This window comes from Eulemur rufifrons, chromosome 2, assembly GCF_041146395.1.
Source record: "Eulemur rufifrons isolate Redbay chromosome 2, OSU_ERuf_1, whole genome shotgun sequence".
In the NCBI taxonomy this organism is placed as follows: Eukaryota; Metazoa; Chordata; class Mammalia; order Primates; family Lemuridae; genus Eulemur; species Eulemur rufifrons.
Window position 1 is genome coordinate 38,587,399 of NC_090984.1, and position 20,153 is coordinate 38,607,551.

The 20,153-nt window shown below is 38.1% G+C and overlaps 1 protein-coding gene across 2 annotated transcripts in view; it reads left to right on the top strand.

Moving 5' to 3' along the window:
• The first annotated feature begins 1,858 nt into the window (after window positions 1-1,858).
• The window catches only part of DNAAF4 (dynein axonemal assembly factor 4), a 36,763-nt gene continuing 18,468 nt past the window's right edge, over window positions 1,859-20,153 (top strand). For both annotated transcript variants that reach the window (XM_069483570.1, XM_069483571.1), the window contains exons 1-3: window positions 1,859-1,981; window positions 2,333-2,480; window positions 7,003-7,136. In XM_069483570.1, coding sequence (XP_069339671.1) covers window positions 1,859-1,981; window positions 2,333-2,480; window positions 7,003-7,136 — 405 coding nt within the window. The remainder of the gene's footprint in view (window positions 1,982-2,332; window positions 2,481-7,002; window positions 7,137-20,153) is intronic.

Genomic DNA, 20,153 nt, shown 5'->3' on the forward strand with positions numbered 1-20,153 from the left:
AGGTGAAATTATAAATTTCAAAAGGAGAGCTTTGTTTCTTATAAAGGGTTTCAGCCTGCAAGATGGCCATTCTGACTGGGTGGGAAGCAAGCCTCTGGCAGAGCCTGGAAACAGGCACTTTGATGGAGGGAAGCAGGGATTTATGCTGAATGGGTTGGTTAGTATGCATATTCAACAGGTTATAAGATGAGCTATGAATATTCATAGTGGTAGTCCTAATGAATGTATATTGAACAAACATGCATGATACATACTACCCATGTTCACCTTGGGCTGGAAACTTAACATTTAAAAGTATTGCAATTAGACCCTATATGTTCAAATGCTTTTTCAGGACATAAGGCACTCCAGTGCACAGCCTCTGTAAACCGGCCAGAACCAGTCATGGTCAGTGGTCTCGTATTAGGAGAAAGTTGTTGATACCAGTCTCTTGTCCTGTTAGAGTTCTAGTATGGCTTGTGGAACAGGGGGTCAGTTAGTCAGTCTGATGATGCATTGCAATTGTTTTAATATTGCTTATCTCAAAGCCAGTGCTTGTTTAGCTGCTAGAGAAAAAGAAAAACCTTGTGGCAGTTAGAACATAGTTTATTCTTTAAGCGTAGAGGTGCATGACTTAACCTTTACCGGGCATGGCCTTAGGTCCTACTTATAATTTGGTATCTTATTGCCACAGAGTCTGTTCTGTCAGTCTTAAGATCTCTATTTTAACATTAACGCTCGTCAGTTGTGTCTAAACTGCAAAAGGAAGAAGGTATAAGGAGGTGTATTCGACCTCCCATCCTGTCACGGACAGGAACTCAGTTTTTAAGGATTCTTTGGGGTCCCCTTGGGCCAAGAGGAGGTCCGTTCAGTTGGTTGAGGAGGGTTAGGATTTTATTTTTGGTTTACAGGGTTTCTCCCCAGTCCTCAAACCCCGGAGCGAAACCCACCTCGGTGTTTTTGGCAACCTAACAGCTGATAGGATTTGGAGGACTACAGTAGCGTAGACAAGCTCCCAGTATGCCTTGTGAACAAAAGTTCTATGAACAGGAATTTAGGGGCAGGAGGCTTTTTATTCCACTGAACAGTTTCCAAACCAAGGAGACCCAGACAAGGGTGTAAAACAAAGGTATGTTCCAGAGAACAAAGAGTGAGTTCAGGTTTTATAGCAAAAGCTCCTGCCCAGGTGATGATTGAAACTCACTTAGTTATGACTGGTTGAGGCAGGTGAGCTCTGGAAGACTCAAAGTTGAACGGAAGTGTGGGTTTTGGGGGAACTCAGAGTACACGTGTGACCTCTAGTCAGCAAATGGCCCCTTGGCTTTATTTTAAATTTAGGCCCACTTAGCCAACCAGGATCCATCTTGAAGGGCTGGCTTTCAGGCTCACATTTGTGCACAGTCTGTACCAGGGAGAAATTTCTAAAACGGGACCATCAAATGTTGCTAACTCCTAATAGCTTCCCTCAGAACCAACTAACTCAAGCCCAGTGCTCCAGTGGCACCTGGGAATTGCACCTGCTGCTTGTGGGTTACGCTTTCTTGTGCCTTAAGCCCACATCCCTTCTTCCCATCTCGGGCATGAAGCACTTTTCTTCCTTAAATGGAAGATATGGGGCTACTTCTCTGGACATTCGCTCACACTGTGAGGACGAAAGTAACCCCCAAGAAGTGCCATCACAACCTTGCACCGGCGCCTAGATAGTCGTGAACCGAGGTTGCTAGGTGGTGACACGGGCGCGCCCGGAGCACGCTGGGAACGCGGGGTTCCGCGGCCTGCCCTGACCCGGAAGGGCTGGCGCTGGTAACCCCAGCTTCCCTAGCAACCAAGCCGGCGCGAGCAGCAACCAGCCGCGCTGCCAGCTTGTGCAACTCCAGGGATGCCCCTGCAGGTTAGCGATTACAGCTGGCAGCAGACGAAGAGTGCGGTCTTCCTCTCTTTGCCCCTCAAAGGGGTGTGCGTCAGAGACGCGGACGTGTTCTGCACGGAAAACTATCTGAAGGTAGGGACGCGAGTCTTGCCTTGCCGGGTCGGGGGGTGTGGTCCGAAACTTCTGGGCGAGCGCGGCTGGGCACGCGCAACACGTGCGTCCTTGCAGATAAGCGCCCTAAATTTTTAATCCTGTTTTCAAAAAAAACGAATCCCATGCGGTTGACATCTCATCTGCAGACAGATCTGCAGATCAGAGATTACTTTTATCCAGAGCTTCCTCATATGCCTTTCTAATCTTTCGCTACATGGAATAAATGTAGTGAGCCTTTTAGAAAATTATTTTGGCCTTTATCACACATTCTTAATACGTGTCTTTAATTTACGTATCTAACTTAGCTTCCGTTTTCACCCTTCTGAATAGGTCAACTTTCCTCCATTTTTATTTGAGGCATTTCTCTACGCTCCCATAGACGATGCAAGCAGCAAAGCAAAGATTGGGAATGACACTGTTATCTTCACCTTGTATAAAAAAGAAGCAGCCATGTGGGAGACTCTTTCTTTGACAGGTGGTAAGTTCTTTATTGAAAGATGTTCATCTGGTTGTGCTTTTTGTGTTTCAGACCTTTTAAAAAAATTATCTTTTGAAACAACTGTATTGTGTAGGGAAAGATAGACTTTCCCTTTACTCTCCTAGGTTCAATATTTAGGTCTATGAAATAAACTAACAACAGGTAGATTAGCAGGAAAAATGTATGCAAATTTATTAATTTTTAATATTAGTGCTTGGAGGCTTCACAAGAAAAAAAAAGTGAATATCCTAAAAAGCAGTGCAATTTGAGAGCTTATAAATGCTCTTAATAGTAGAAGGGGTGTGAGTGTAGGCCATTTAGGATACTAAATGATTTTTAGGAAAGATCAGTGGATCCTTAGAAGAATAGATAGGAGATACGATAGTTTGTAACAAAGTTTTTCAGAGTGTGGTGTCAACCTCTGTTCCCCTCTCTTGTGATTAGAGTCAATGTTCCCTAGTTAGTGAAACTCCAGGGGAAGGGATTTATGACAATTGAGTTCCGTTTAGAAAATCTGTGTTTAGGCAGATAAGAGGAGTTCAGAGAAAGCCTCCATCTGCATTTGCTGTTTTCAAATGCCTTCAGCTCAAGATAATCAATATATCAAAGCAGCATATTTGGGGGTGGCGTGTCCTGAACTCCTTCAGTTGCTTTTCTAGGAAAAAAAATAGGCACATGAACTTAATTTAAATGAGATAGTGCTTCAGCTGTCACTTAAATAAGCCTAAAGATTGAATTATTCAAAGTTAGAGCACATTAAGCAAAAGATGTGAGCTTGTATCTTAGACGATGAGCTCTCCTTATGTAGCCTTTACTGAGAACTTAACTTTGTATTAGGCATTAACATATCTGTTAATCCTTTAAAACAACCTATTAGGTATTAGTAACCCCCTGCTCCCCCCCTTTTTTTTTACAGGTGGAATAGTTGGCAAAGGTCACACAGCTAGTAACTGGCAGACTGGAACTGAAGTCTTAGCAGTTTCATTCTAGAGCAGTGTTTCTTAACTCTGGCTACATATTTGAATCACCTATGGAATTTTAAAATAATACAGATGCCTGAAACCCGCCCTAGACCAATCAAATCAGTTTCTCGGGGTAGGACCCAGGTGCTGGTAGTTTTTAAAAAACTTTCCAGGGCTTATAATATGCTGCCAAAGTTAAGATTCCCTGTTTTGAAGCTAGTTCTCCATACTCTGAATCAGTACTCTGTTCTGCTACCAAGATCAATTTTGTGGGTCAGTAATTGTCCTCTACTGCTTTATCTCTATTTTCCCTCTTCCTTTTCTAGTTGTCATGTTTTCTAATACTTTATATTTACTGCCTGGAATTTCTCGTAGGCCTCTGGCATTAAGCCATGAATACGGACTATTGAGAATGGAAGAGATTGCAACCATTCTTCATAGTAAGGCTTTTTTTTTTTTGTTTGTTTTGTTTTTTTGTTTTTTTCAGCTCATTATGAGGGTACAAAAGATCAGGCTATATGCATTGCCCATGCCTCCCCATCCCCCCCGAGTCTGAGCTTCAATTGTGTCCATTCCCTAGACAGTGCACATCGCACTCATCGTGTAGGTGTGCACCCATCCCTTCCCCCTACCCCCATCCCCCCCAGTCAGAACCTCAAGCGTGTCCATTCCCCAGGCAGTGCGCATCGCACTCATCAAGTAGGTATACACCCATCCCTTCCACCCAGCCCCGACCTCTGTCCGATACCCAATTGGTGTTATTCCCAAATGTGCACTCAGGGAAACCAGTTTGCTGGTGAGTACATGTGGTGCTTATTTTTCCATTCTTGGGATACTTCACTTAATAGAATGGGTTCCAGCTCTCTCCAGGAGAACCAAAGAGATGCCATATTGCCATTATTTCTATTAGCTGAGTAATATTCCATGGTATACATATACCACATTTTGCTAATCCATTCATGAATTGATGGGCATTTGGGTTGTTTCCACATCTTTGCGATTGTGAATTGTGCTGCTATAAACATTCGGGTGCAGGTGTTTTTTTTATAGAATGACTTTTGTTCTTCTGGGTAGATGCATAGTAAGGCTTTTTTGATATGTTGCAGTGGAATTTAATTTTTAATCCCCAGGACCAGGGCTAAGGTAGAATTTCTTTTTCTAAGTTCTGGTATTCAGCTGGGAGAATACTGGTTAAGGTAGGCTAACATAGCCAGGTTACTTTATTTCTTTAGTGAGTCCCAGACTAACTAAGGAGTTTTTAAGAATCAAATTCCTGCTCTCCCACCCCTGCCTTCCTTTTTGACTCAGTGAGTGTGTGATGGGACCTGAGAATATCATAAAACACACCCAGACTGTTCTGACTTCTTACCTAAGATTAAATGTAAACACTTTCATTTTACTTTCTGTAAAGGACCAGATAGTATTTTATACTTTGCAAGCCATATGGTCTCAGTCGCATCTACTCAGCTTTGCCATTGTAGCACAAAAGCAACTGTAAATTCTTGGTATTTATGGACAGTGAAATTTGAATTTTATCTGATTTTTATATGTCACAGCAAGATATTCTGTTGATTTTTTTTCTCAGCCACTTAAAAATATAAAAATTATTCATAGCTTATGGGCTGTGGGAAAACAGGCAGCAGATAGGATTTGGCCCATGGGCCATAGTTTGCCAACCTCTGATTTAGACTAATCAAAACAGTCTTAAAACTATTAATAACTTAAATAACTAACAAACATTGATTTTACTTAAGAAACCAAGTTTGAGATTCCTTTAGAAATCAAACTCAGGTTTACTTGCAATTCACTGCAATTATTTATTTATTTAACATTCTTTTATCCACATAAAGTATTGTGGAACTCCAGTCTTTACTGCAGAAGCTTGTCTGCCTCATTATTCAAAACATATTTGCTCCATTTTTTCCTGAAGTTCCTTCTTGATACACTCTTTATTAGGTGTGGAGCATTTCCTTTACAAAGCTGATGTTCTTGTTATTATTTCTGCCCGTGAAACTGATCCAACTATCTGCCTTCCTTTTTCTAAACAGGAAGAGGGTGGGGGAGAGACTTCAGACCTATTTCAGTCCTAATTCTTCGCCAAGGTCTTGGATGAACAATACTTACCTCTAACTGCAATTTAACATTCTCCTCAATTATGAGTGTAGGCAACAAACAATAGTAGTATCTTAGTCTGTTTGGACTGCTATAACAAAATACCATAAACTGGAGAAATTATAAACAAATTTATTTCTCCCAGTTCTGTAGGCTGGGAAGTCCAAGATCAAGGTGCTGGAAGATTTGGTGTCTGGTGAGGTCCAAATTTCTCATAAATGGCACCTTCTTTCTGTGTCTCTTACATGGTGGAAGGGGCAAGTCAGCTGTCTGGGACCTCCTTTATAAGGACACCTACCTCCCGAAAGGCCTCACCTCCAAATGCCATCACATTAGTGGTTAGTATTTTAACATATGAATTTTGGGGGGGATACAAATATTCAGACCATAGTAAGTAGTATCAGCAAAAATCACAAATATGTTCATGTCATAGATAGGTCCTTTTTATTCAGTACTACTTTGAAATTACAGTATTTATTAGACTTATAGCTATATATTTAATTCATTAATGAAGAAGCACATAGTACATTACAATTTTAATTTTTAATATTTCATACGTATTTTAAAATAACTGAGTTTCTTTGTAATCCTGTATATTTTATTTTATACATTTTAAAACATTATGCTGGGGTCCATAAGGCTTTACACACTGCAAGGGGTCTGCTATTCAAAAAAGGTTAACAGCCCAGGTCCAGCGCATGATTCATTCCTCCACCCAAGCCCCCAATCTGTTCTCTGCCACTTCACCCACTGACCCAAGTTTTCTTCTCTCCTGTTATGTTTTTCCTGCTTAAAGGCTAGCTCCCTTCTCTCAGGGCCTGATCCCTCCTTCTCTGAGATAATGCACCCACTAATGGATCACAGCCTGCAGTCTGTAGAACACTAAGCCACATTGAATATAAAAATAATTGTGAATGGTAAAGTTCTATGTATATAGCATGTCATTTTTCTTTACAATTTTTCCTAGGACTGACCCTATACCCCTCCATATGTATAAATTACCACTTTATGTTTGTGAAGATGACTGAGCATTTCAGGTGATTTCAACCCATCTTCTCTTCTAGGAGACTCCACAGTGATTATTTATTATGATCAGGTTTATAAGAAAATAGCCCTAGTTTCTCAACAGAGAGGGAAGAAGATAAATGTGTTCTCACCCCCCATCCTCCCCCTCTCATTCCCCTCTTCCATCTCATTTCCTCCCCTTCTTGTGTCCCTCCCCATCCCTTTGTCTTCCTCCTCCCCCTCCCCCATTCTGCAGTAATTCATTGTTATTACACTTAATTGCTTACCTTTGAATGTTAGCTTCTTGGCCAGTTTAATATTGAAAAATGTTTTCACTTCTTGTGGTCAAAAGAATCTCATTCTTGATCAGTTTGTTAAGTAGTTTTCTCATAAGTAAAGCAAATTTATCATAATCCTAATTGAGAATATTCCTTACATTTTAGTTGACAAAGAGATGCTGCAAAAAATAAGAGAGAAATCTATTTTACAAGCACAAGAGAGAGCAAAAGAAGCCAGAGAAGCAAAAGCTGCAGCAAGGCGGGAAGATCAAAAATACGCACTGGATGCCATGATGAAGGTAAGTTGTAGGTTAATAGGCAAGTCCTCTAAAGAGATAATAGTAAACTATTAGTTACAACCACTGTACTTCCTCAGCATTTTGTTCATACTTCATTATAGGACTTACTATGTTATATAGGCTATGTGTTACTTACATGTGCTTTTGAAAATCTGTGAAAGTTGAGGGTATAAAAGTTAGACAGTTGTTTCAGGGAGAGGGTTCTATTTCTAGGAAAGTAAAAATCATAAAGTTTCTATGGTACAAATGTTTTACTTTTTTAATCTTGCAATAATGGACATGATTGTTTAAAATAAGAAAAGCATAGGTTCAACACTAAATAGTAACAAATTAATTTCTTTTTAACTGTTGGGGCTTTCAAGTGAAAGCTTTAATTAGCAATACATTTTTTTTATTTTTTTATTTTTTTTTTTTTGAGACAGAGTCTCACTCTGTTGCCCAGGCTAGAGTGAGTGCCGTGGCGTCAGCCTAGCTCACAGCAACCTCAAACTCCTGAGCTCAAGCGATCCTCCTGTCTCAGCCTCCCAAGTGGCTGGGACTACAGGCATGCGCCACCATGCCCGGCTAATTTTTTCTATATATATTTTTAGCTGTCCATATAATTTCTTTCTATTTTTAGTAGAGGTGGGGTCTCGCTCTTGCTCAGGCTGGTCTCGAACTCCTGAGCTCAAACGATCCGCCCACCTTGGCCTCCCAGAGTGCTAGGATTACAGGCGTGAGCCACCGCGCCCGGCCAGCAATACATTTTTTGAGATATGATTCACATACCATACAATTTATCCATTTAAAGTGTACACTTCCATGGTTTTTAGTATATTCCAAGTTGTGTAACCATCACCAGAGTCAATTTTAGGACATTTTCATCACCCCAAAAAGAAACCCTAACCGATTAACCCACTCCCCATTTCCCCCTCACCCCTAACTCTAGGCAACTATTAATCTACTTTCTGTCTCAATAGATTTAACTGTTCTAATTTATTTTTACAAGTAATCTCTTATCTCAAATTCTCATTTTGATATCTTGAAAGGATTAGAGTCTATAATAATTCATTATCTTATCAGGAGTTCTATGGACCCATGACTCTTCTTTCGCATTTGTATCATCAGTATTTTTACAATGAATAGTTCATGGATTTCAAAGATTTCTCCACTTCTTTTATCACTTCTGCTTGACTTTTAAATATAGTTTATGTCTTTAACTTAGTAATTGAACACATCATCAGCTAGCCCAAGATTCCTGCCTTTAGTATACTTGATGATTTCCATCTTTTCTTGATTATATTAGCATAGCTACCAACGTTTTGATTTTATTATTTTCCTGAGTTTATAAAAATAATATAAGATTTGTGACAACACATAAGTATTTACTGAATAAATAATAAAATATAATAAAATAAATAATAAAATAATTAAATAATAGCACATATACTGCTCTATTGGTAAATATAACAAAGTAGAACAATTGACTGACAGGAAGCACCACCATGCTATATCTTGGACTTACTAATCTACTGATGTATGAAAGCTTAATTTTGGTATTTGGAAAGGTGTTTTAAGGGAATTAATGTATAAAATATAAAGATGTGGTTTATATTAAGGGGACAGAACCCATGAAAGCCTGTAGCCTGTTTCACAAACTGGTTGTTTTGTCTCTACCTGAGTAGTGTTGAGAGTTGGGACTGTTTTCTTTCATCCTTTTTATAGTCATTGTCAAGTAAATTTGTGCTAAAATATTTGAATGAATTAATATGAATACATTGCTCTAGTACCATGTACCCATAGCAAAAGTCTACTTTGATGGCTAACTGAAGCTATTTTTACTCTGGTCAATCTTAGACACCTTTCAGAAAAGAATTGTAATGATCCAGTAGGAGCAGATGAAGAGATATGACAACAAAAGCCAACCTATTATTAGCTTAAACCATAAATTAGCTTAAAACTTGAATGACATCTACCAAAAATTAGTAGTTTTTAAGTAGTAATCTTTTAAAAATAGTTAGTAGGGCTAGTGCTAAGACTTACTGTGTCAATTAGCTATGCTGTGTGTACATTATTAGTCTGCTTGGGCTCCTGTAACAGAATGCTACAGACTGCATGGCTTAAACAACAGAAATTGATTTTCTTGCAGTTCTGGAGACTAGGAAAATAGATCAAGGTCTGGTAGGGTCACTTTCTGGTGAGGGCTCTCTTCCTGTTTTGCAGACCTTCTTTCTGTGTTCTCACGTGGCAGAAAGAGAGAGCATGCAAGGGAGCTCTCCTGTGTTTCTTCTTATAAGAACACTAAACCTATCAGATCAGATCCCCATCCTACTGACTTGATTTAATTTAATTACTTCCTTAGAGGCCCATCTCCAAATACAGCCATACTGAGGGTTAGAGCTTAAACATATGAATTTTGTAGGGACATAGTCAGTCAGTCCATAGCACTGTGTAACAAACTATCCAAAAGTTAGTGGCTTAAAACAACAAACGTATATTTCTCAAGATTCTGTGTATTGGTTAGACAGTTCTTGTGGTCTGAGGCTGGCTCAGTTGTGACTGGATGTTCTAGGTTGGCCTGACTCACCGATCTAGACCCTTGACTGGGAGAGGTGGAACTTCTCCCCATGTGGTATCTCATCCTTCGGGAGACCAGCCCAGGCTTCTTTACTTGGGATTCAAGGCTCTCAGTAGCAAGAGAGCGCTTTTAAAGTTTCTGCTATGTCATATTTGCTAATGTTTCTTTTTTTTTTTGCAAGCCTTTGCTAATGTTTCATTATCCAAAGCAAGTCACATAGCCAAGCCCAGATTCAAGGATTGAAGAAATAGACTATACTTCTTTTTGGAAAGAGGGATTAAGTCACATTGCAAAGGGGTGTGCATATAGGGATGAAAAAAATTTGTGGGCATTTTATAAGTTATCTGTTTGTTTGAATTAAAAAGATTAGAGTTTAATAAAGGGAATATGACTCATCTAGCAGGAAAAGTTCAGAGACAGAACAGTGATCAGAAGTTGTTAAATCAAGATTATGACTCTTCTCTCTCTGCAGCATCCCTAGAACTGCCTTTTCTTTGTGTCTGCTTCATCCTTGGGCTGATAGTGAGATGATCCATGTCTGCACTTTATAGGGCCCAGAAGAAGATAAGCCATCAATTCTTTTGGCTTCCTTTTAAGTCCCATAAAACAATTGCTTCAGATATTATAGACTGTATTAACAATGATAATCAGTTTTATGCATGGTCATATGAATCTTTACTTCAAGTCATTATTGCTTCGTACTTGGATTACTATATCAATTTCTCCATATCCTTGCTGCAGATCTATCATTTGTTCCTTAATATACATTTATTAAACACTGTGGAAGGTGCTGAAACAAGACTGAGCAAACCAGTCTTCACTTACAATTAACTCATAGTCTAGAGAAGGTAACAGACAAGGAAAATCAAAGATTACACCAGCACTGGGGGTAGTGACTCATGCTTATAATCCCAGTAACTGAGGAGGCTGGGGTGGGATGATCACTTGAGGCCAGGAGGTCAAGACCAGCTTGGGCAACATAATGAGACTTGTCTCTAAAAAAATGAAAAAAAATTAGCCAGATGTAGTGGTGTGTGCCTATAGTCCCAACTACTCCAGAGGCTGAAGCAGGAGGATCGTTAGAGCCCAGGAGTTCAAGGTTGCAGTGAGCTGTGATCATGCCATTGCACCAAGTATGCATAAGGAGTCATTGGATAGAGAAAACACTTGCAAAAGATTGGTATCTCAGCCTGAGAATATGGTCAGGGAATCTGAAGCAGTGTTTGTGCTGAATCCTGGAGAATAAGTCACAGTTAAGTTGGGAATAAATGGGAAAATGACATTACAGATAGTTTGGATAAGTGTATGACAGAATAGGGCATGAGGGAACATTTATTTGTCAGAAATAAAATCTTAAGATTTTTGGGCCAGGCACGGTGGCTCACGCCTATAATCCTGGCACTCTGGGAAGCCGAGGTGGGAGGATCGCTTGAGCTCAGGAGTTCGAGACCAGCCTAAGCAAGAGCGAGACCCTGTCTCTACTAAAAATAGAAAAATTAGCCAGGCGTGGTGGCACTGTGGGCCTGTAGTCCCAGCTACTCGGGAGGCTGAGGCAGGAGGATCTCTTGAGCCCAGGAATTTGAGGTTGCTGTGAGCTGGGCTGACGCCACAACACTCTAACCCAGGCAACAGAGTGAGACTCTGTCTCAAAAAAAAAAAAAATAATAATAATAATAATTAAAAAAAAATCCTAAGATTTTGAAAAATGTCCTGAAGGTAATAGGGAACTCTTTCAAAGGATTTCCATCAAGAATATAAAATTAACTGGGTTTGTGTTTAATATTTTAGAAAGCTCATTCTGGCTTATGAGTTTGAAGAGGGTGCAGGTTAGAGGCAGAGTTTTGTGTTTTTAAAATGGAAGAATTTTGAGCATATTTATATGTGGAAGGAGGTTAAGAAAAAGGGAGAGATTGATAATACAGTCTAGAGAGGGGACTGTGATGGTGGGGCAGTTCTCTTCTGGTGAGATAAAGCTTGGGACAGGCGAAAAAATTAGTCTTAGGTAATGGGGAATATTTTATTTTTTGACACTAGAGGGCAGGAACAAAGAATAAATAGCTAAGGATTTGGAAAATTCTTAGGCACTCAGATAGTTAAAGGAATTTTTTGTTTTCTTGGTAAGGAGGCAAGGTCATTGACAGAGAGGGAAAGAGATAGAGGTGGAGGTGAAGGGTTTCAAGTGATGAGTAAAGTTGGAATACTGATGCCAGACTAATCTTGTGAAACATGCCTTTTTTCCTCTTTGGTATTCTTGACTGCTGTTACCTACTTTTCTTGTCTTATTCACTATTTTGTTTTGTAGGTTACTCTCTTCTATTTTGAATTTTTCTCTATGTTTGTTTTGTTCTGTTTTCTACTTCAGGGCACCATTTTCTCCCACTGATATTTTAACCTGGATAGGTCAAATTTGAAGTGCATTTTTCTGCTGTGATTTCTTAAAGTTGAAACCCAGAAACCTTAATCTATGAAAGCACTTTGTCTGATCATGCAGGTGAGGTATGAGTTGATTTCTGAACTTGTATAGGTTGTACTATAGAGCCTTGAAAAGATCCTTATCAGTGAACACACACATGCCGTGTTTATTGGAGGCATATATAACTACTGCACAAAATGACCACAAGGAATTGCTTGGCCATTCATTATATATTCCATTTTTTAATAATTTATATGTTCCTAGCATTTTTTAAAATTCTCTTACCTTTTTTTTTTTTTTGCATCTTCTTCCCCTTCACTGTGTGTCAGACTTTTTCAGAAATGTATTGACGTATTTTGTATTTTCCCTGTAAACCTATTCTTAGGGCTCTGTACTTTTGGTATCTCCTGTTTGAACATCTTTGGCCTACTCTTTATAGGTGGGAAATTTTCATTCTCATATGTTACTTGTTATTAACAGTTATTGCCATCATATGACATTTAATTCTGCTGTTAGTATACTCAGTCTTTGTATCACTATTCCTTTCTGAATTTTATTTTTAACCTTTTTTTGCATTTATGTATCTTATGAGAAGATCTACAGACCAAATACACTTTATGCCACCTTGTTCATTCCCCTGGTCACTTTAAAAACGCTTATTATTTATTATATATTTTCCGTATAAATTTTTGTAGCTTTTATGTTCATGTACCTTAAAAATATTTTCTTCATCTAAAGATCATAGCTATACCCTAGACATGTAGAAAATGTCCTGATATGAAAGGGCACAGACTTTGGAATAAATGAACTCTACCACTTTATGATCAAGAACAATTACTTAAACTTGCTAAGCCTCAGTTATCTCATCTATAAAAATAGAAACAAAAATACCAAATTTACAGAAGTATGAGATATTTGTGTTTCTTTATACCCAGCCTTAGTCTAGGAAGGAAAGAAAAGAAAATTGAAACAGAGTTGTAGCGCTCAAATGAAATGATATATTCAGAAGTTTCTAGACTAGTACCTGACTCATAGAGGGCTTGACATATTTGCAGTTTCGGTGATTGTTGGTTGCTATAGTCGAGCCCTGTATTTTTAGTTTACCCTATCTTTTATATATACTGCTTTCAGTTTTTCTAGTCTTCACAGCAATATTTAATATTTAGTATTTAATAAGTTAATGATCTTCAACATTTTCTGTCATTTTAAAGATACAATTCTTATTTATTTTACTGATCTTTCTTCCTTACGCTATTTCATATCAGTTTGAAATTTGAGTTCCATAATCTTATCCATCCTGATACTGAGGCCAACTGACACAAAAATTTCCATATTTTAACAGATTGAGTTTTTAGTCCTTTGATTTGTGTTTACATTATTTTTTTTCTTAATGTACTTTTTATTGCTTTTGAAACAGCTTCATAAAGCACTCTTCTTTTGTCTTACTCCTCCTCAATGCTATTTTTAAAATTGTATTTTGAAATTATGGTGAAATACACATAACATAAAATTTACCATCTTAACCATTTTTAAGTGTACAGTTCAGTGGCATTGAGTACATTCACATTATTGTGCAACCATCACCACCATCCTTCTACAGAACTCCTTTCATCTTGCAAAACTGAAATTCTTTGTCCATTAAATAACAACTGTCCATTCCCCTTCCTCTCCAGTTCCTGGTAACCACCATTCTATTCTCTGTCTCCATGAATTTGACTACCCTAGGTACCTCATGTCAGTGGAATCATACAGTATTTGTCTTCTTGTGACTGGCTTATTTCAGTTAGCATAATGTTCTCAGAGTTCAGCTATGTTGTAGCATGTGTCAGAATTTCCATCCTTTTTAAGGCTGAGTAATATTCTATTGTGTGTGTGTACAGGAATATATATATATACACGCACAGAACCCCACATTTTGTTTATTCATTCATCTGTTGATAGACACTTGGGTTGCTTCCACCCTTTGGCTATGGTGAATAATGCTGCTGTGAACATGGGTTGTACACACATCTCTTTGAGACCTTGCTTTCAATTCTTTTGAGTATGTACATAGAAGTGGAGTTACCAGATCATATGGTAATGGGAATTCTGTTTTTAATTTTTTGAGGAACTGCCATATTGTTTTCCATAGCAGTTGTGCCATTTTATATTTCTACCAACAATGCACAAGCGTTGCAGTTTCTCCACATTCTCACCAACACTTATTTTCTGTTTTGTTGAGAGGAGCCATCCTAATGGATGTGATGCAGTATCTCATTGTGGTTTTGATTTGCTCCTCAATGCCATTTTAATTTGAAATGTATCTCTGAAACCATCCTGTTGCACTTTTTCTTGGATTCTTTGACATATTGGTAAGTAGAACCTTTATTTTTGCTTGATCTTTTCCTCTCTTCTCCCATTATTTGGAGAATAATCTTTTTTTCTTTTTTTTTTTTTTTTTTTTTTTTTTGAGACAGAGTCTTACTCTGTCACCCTGGGTGGAATGCAGTGGTATTGTAGTTCTCTGCAACCTCAAACTCCTGGGTTCAAGGGATCCTCCTGCCTCAACTTCCCAAGTAGCTGGGACTACATAGACGTGTGCCACGATGCCTGGCTAATTTTTCTATTTTTAGTAGAGACGGGGTCTCATTCTTGCTCAGGCTAGTCTCAAACTCCTGAGCTCAAGCAATCTGCCTACCCTGACCTCCCAGAGTGCTAGGATTGCAGGCATGAGCCACTGCGCCTGGCCTATTTTAGGTTTTTAAAATTTATTTTTCAGTGTTTGTTCTGTGCACCTTTAACTGATCACAGTCTACTTCAAGTTAACATAGACTCAATTCCAGTAAAATATAGCAACTTAGCTGTAATACAACTCCATTTTCTCCCTTTACTGTTGGGCTATTATTGCCATTCATGTAGATGTGTATATGTTTGTTGTAAACCCAGTAATACATGTTATAATTTAACTTTTTAAAAATTATTGTTTTTAAATAAAAAAGTCTTAGATTTTAAAGAAATAAATTAAAGAGTAGAAAGTAGCCCAGGTGTGGTGGCTCACAACTGTAGTCCCAGGACTTTGGGATACCAAAGTGGAAGGAATGCTTGAGGCCAGCAGGAGTTTGAGACCAGCCTGGGCAACATGGCAAGACCCTGTCTCTACAAAACATAAAAGAAAAAATTAGCTGGGCTTGGTAGCGTGTGCCTGTTGTCCTAGTTATTTGGGAAGCTGAAGCAGGAGTATGGCTTGAGCCAGGAATTGGAAGTTGCAGTGAGCTGTGATTGCACCACTGCACTCCAGCCTGGGCGACAGAGTCTCTTAAAAAAAAAAAGAGTAGAAAGAAAAAAAAAAAATATATATATATATATACATATATATATTGTCTTTTTTATTTTCTTATTGTGGTAAAATATACGTAACATAAAACTTACCATTTCAGCCATTTTTAAGTGTACAATTCAGTAGCATTAAGTACATTCACATTGTTGATAGCCATCACCAACACCCATCTCCAGAACTCTTTTAATATTGCAAAATTGAAACCCTGTACTCATTAAACAAAAACTCTTCATTCTTTCTCCTCCTAGCTCCTGGCAAACACCATTCTACTTTGTGTTTCTATAAATTTGACTATTCTAGGTACTTCATGTAAGTGAAAACATGCAGTAGTTATCTTCTGTGACTTGTTTATATCCCTTAGCATACTGTCTTCAAGGTTCCTCTTTGTTTTAGCATGTGTCAGAATCTCCTTCCTTTTTTTATTTTAAAAAGACAGAGTCTTGCTCTGTTGCCCAGGCTGGCAGGCTGGAGTGCAGTTGGCGAGATCATCGTTCACTACAGCCTCCAACTCCTGGACTCAAGTGAGCCTCCCACCTAGACCTCCCAAAATGCTGGGCACCTGGTGGATTTTCCTTCCTTTTTAAGACTCAGTATTGTTCTACTATTATGTATATACCACATTAAAAAATCTATTTGTAATGTCTTTACAATTACCCACATATTTACCAATCCTGTTACTCTTCATTCCATCTTATGCATCTGAGCTAGTGCCTGGTATCGTTTCCTTTTAGCCTGAATAACTTTCTTTAGTATATCTTATGGGCAGGTCTACTAGCAATAGATTCTCACAGTTTTCATTTGTCTTGGAATGTGTTTATTTTGCCTTCACTTGTTAAGAATAGTTTTGCTAGGTATAGAATTTGTTGTTTATAGTTTTTTTCTGTCAGTACTTTGAACATGTCATTTCACTGCCTTCTGTCCGTTTCATGAGAGAGCCTTAGAAGATTGTGATAAGTTTACCATAAATCCTTGGCTTCCTCATTTACATGATATTTTCATTAAATTTCTGAATACTGTGCACTTACCCTAAGTAGGACCTCAACCTCAGATCAACTGCAAATTTTCCCTGTTCATTCCCAACCAAGTCTACTACTTTTACCCACCAAAGCCACAGGTTTTCACTGTCCCACCCAGAAAACAATTCACCCTTTTTACCAACAAAATTTTGGGTTCTTTTTGCTAGTTTGGTGTTGGTACAGGTTAAGCATCTTTAATGTGAAAATCTTCAGTCTGAATGCTCTAAAATCTGAAACTTTCTGAGCACTGGCATGACACTCAAAGGAATTGGAGCATTTTGAATTTTGGATTTTCAAAATAGGGATGCTCAACCAGTATGTATTCTGCAAATATTCTAAAATCTAAAAAAAAAAGTCCTCAAAAGTCTGAAACACTTGTGGTCCTAAGCATTTTGGCCAAGGAATATTCAACCTGTAAAACTACCAGGCTCATCATCCTAGGGGGAAGTGGATGGTTGGGAGCAATCTTAGTGTACAGCCTCCCACTGTTCTTACCTGTAGCTTTAGCAGTTTTTCTAGAATAAACACTTCTCAATTCACAGTCTTCCTTTGGTTAATTTCCAGTGCTCTTAAATGGTTAAATGAATGTTTTTGATAATTTTATCTAGTTTTACACTTTATATTTATAGAGAATGGCCAACCTCTTCATTTCTCCATAAAACCAGCACATTGTCTTTTGCAATGAATTTTATATTTACTTATCAAGCTCCCTAAGAAGTACTCTTGGTATTTCGATTGGATTTACATTGACTTTATAAATTAATTTGCAGAGCATCAGCATGTTTATAATATTGAGATTTCCCTCCAGGAACATGTCATTTATCTCCATTTATTTGGATTTACTTTATGTTGCTAAGAAAAATTATTTAGCATACTTATTTGTTCATATTTTGTTAACCTTATTCTTAGCATTTTAAAGGTTTTTCTGGGAATTGTTAATTAAATTATTTTTCCGTTATAGTTTCTAATTATTTATTGCCGGTTTGCAGAAAAGTTAGGTTGTTTTTGTAAGTTGGTATAAGTTGATCTTACATGTGACTGCCTTGCTGAGAACTTACTTTTTGGTTCTAATGGTTTGTCAGTTTATTATTCTGGTTCTTTTAGGTAATGCACTATTATATGCAAATGGTGGCAATTCTACCTTCTTGTAATCTCTATTTATATTTCTTCCTTTTTTTTTTTTTTTTTTTTGAGACACAGTCTCACTCTGTTGCCCTGGCTAGAGTGCCTTGGTGTCAGCTCACAGCGACCTCAAACTCCTGGGCTCAAGCAATCCTCCTCCCTCAGCCTCCCAAGTAGCTGGGACTCGCAGGCACTCGCTACCACAGCCTGCTAATTTTTAGTTGCCAGGCTAATTTTTTCTATTTCTAGTAGAGCCAGGGTCTCGCTCTTGCCGAAACTGGTCTCGAACTCCTGAGTTCAAGCGATCCTCCTGCCTCAGCCTCCCAGAGTGCTAGGATTACAGGTGTGAGTCACTTCTCCTGGCCTTCTATTTATATTTCTTATTTTAAAAATTATATTGTATAGGTTGTGACCTCTAGGAAAATAGTAAAACAGTAGGGATACTTGCCTTAGTGACTTTGTTGGAAATATTTCTAATATTTCACGCTGAAGTATGACATTGTCTAGGTCCTTTCATCAAGCTAAGAAACTTTTATTTCTTATTTTTATTCCAGTATTAACTGATGTTTTGGCATGTACTGAGATCATATTTTTCTCTTTTGATTGCCTAAAATCATAAGTAAGAAAGGCCCTATTTGATCAAGATGTATTATAATTTTGATATTTTTCTGAGTTAAATTTGCTAATATTTTATTTATAATTTTTATTATGTAATTGATAAGTGAGATTGACTTATAAAGAACAATGCCTTGTTAAACCAGACATTCATTCCAGATTAAAAAAAACCATAGATTTCCTCTTCAGAAATTTGTCTTAGGAACTCTTCATTATTCTCGTATTACTTATATTTACTGCCTGTATTAAACTAATATCCCATAGTATATGGCATCCTTTTCTTGAGCAGTACAAAGCACGTAAAATCCAATTCCTTCATGTACAATGATTATTCCTCTCGCCTTCTGAGTTTTTCTATTACTATACATTCCTCCTTTAAGTTGTATCTTCCCTGTATTAGATGATTTTTCTTTAAAAGGCCTTCAAGGATTGTTGAACATTTGTCTGCCTGTGTATCATAATAAAAAATACATATTTGGTCTCTCCCTCCCCCTCCTCTTCTTGGCACAGAGTTCCTAAAATCATTGTAATTTCCTGAGTGTTAGGTGTGCTAGGTTCATCTTTTGTCCTATTATTTGGACTTTGACCCAGGTTCCTGACACAGCTTCTGATCCCTTGGAATTTCCTGGGTGATAGGAATGTCTTTTGTCCAAAATGAGGCAACTCTTGGTGGGTTCCTGGATGAGGGCTGGTCACCAGAAAGATTAGAAGCTTGGCACTTTCAGCCCCACCCCCATCCTTTGGGAATAGGAAAGGGGCTGGATATTGAGTTAATAATCAATCATACCTACATGATGAAACCTCTATAAAAATCCCGGAACTATGGGATTTGGAGAACTTCTGGGCTGCTAAACACACAGAGGGTGGCACACTTGGAGAAGGCACAGAAACTCTGCTCCTTCCCCTATACCTTGCTCTATGCATCTTTTCCATTTTGTTCCTTTTATAAAGGGAGTTGTATCCTTTTGTTAAAAAATGGTAAACATAAGTATTTTTTCTGAGTCCTGTGAGCCATTCTAGCAAATGATCAAACCTGAGGAGGGGGTTTTGGGTAACCCCCAATTTATAGCCAGTTGGTCAGAAGTACCAGAGGCCTGGGCTGATGATTGGCATCTAAGTGGGTATAGTCTTCTGGAACTGAGCTCTTAACCTGCGAGATCTGATGATAACTCCAGGTAGGTAGTGTGAGAAGTGAATTATAGGACACAGCTAGTGTTGGAGAATTGGTCAATGTAAAAAAACCCCACACATTTTGGTTACCAGAAGTGAAGTATGGAATGTTGCAAGAGTATGAAAGGAGCAAACAGTTTTTTTCCTATACACTCTGTTTCTCTTTGATATATGTAGTTTCTCTTTTCCCTTTATCATAAGCTTTGTATTATTTCCTTCTTCACGTTTTTCTCTTGATCGTAGTTCCATCTGTCACCTACTCTTTGAAGCCTTTCTTGATCTCGCCTCTTCACTACTCCCTGAAGAGTTAGACTATTTCTGTGTCTTTAAATATAGCTTATTATAAATTAAAATTATATAGTTCCCTTAACTACATCTTGGCTATAATACTAGAACTTTCCTATTATATTTGGTTATAAGAACAGTCTCATTTTTGGTAATTAAGACTGTCTTATGCATTTTTAAAAACTTTATGTAAAATTCATTCTTCTTGAGAGGTAAGAGTGTCTGACTCTTCACAGACTTTTCCCTTCTTTCATGTGTTGGGGCAGAGAGGCAAAAAGGCAGACATATTATTAAGCTGGATGAAATTGTCGTGTTCTCTTTTTAGATTGTGGCTTTCTCTCTGGCTAACACTGACTGTTCATCATGCCTTATTATCAGGCATTTAAATGGTTCATTGCCATGTGTAGATTCTTCCTGGCCCAGTCTATTGGCAGCTCACTGACAGCTGTCTGAACTTAGAATATGTAGTAATTAGCATCTTCTGTGCTTAGTTTAAGCCTTGGTAGAATTCTAGGACTATAGG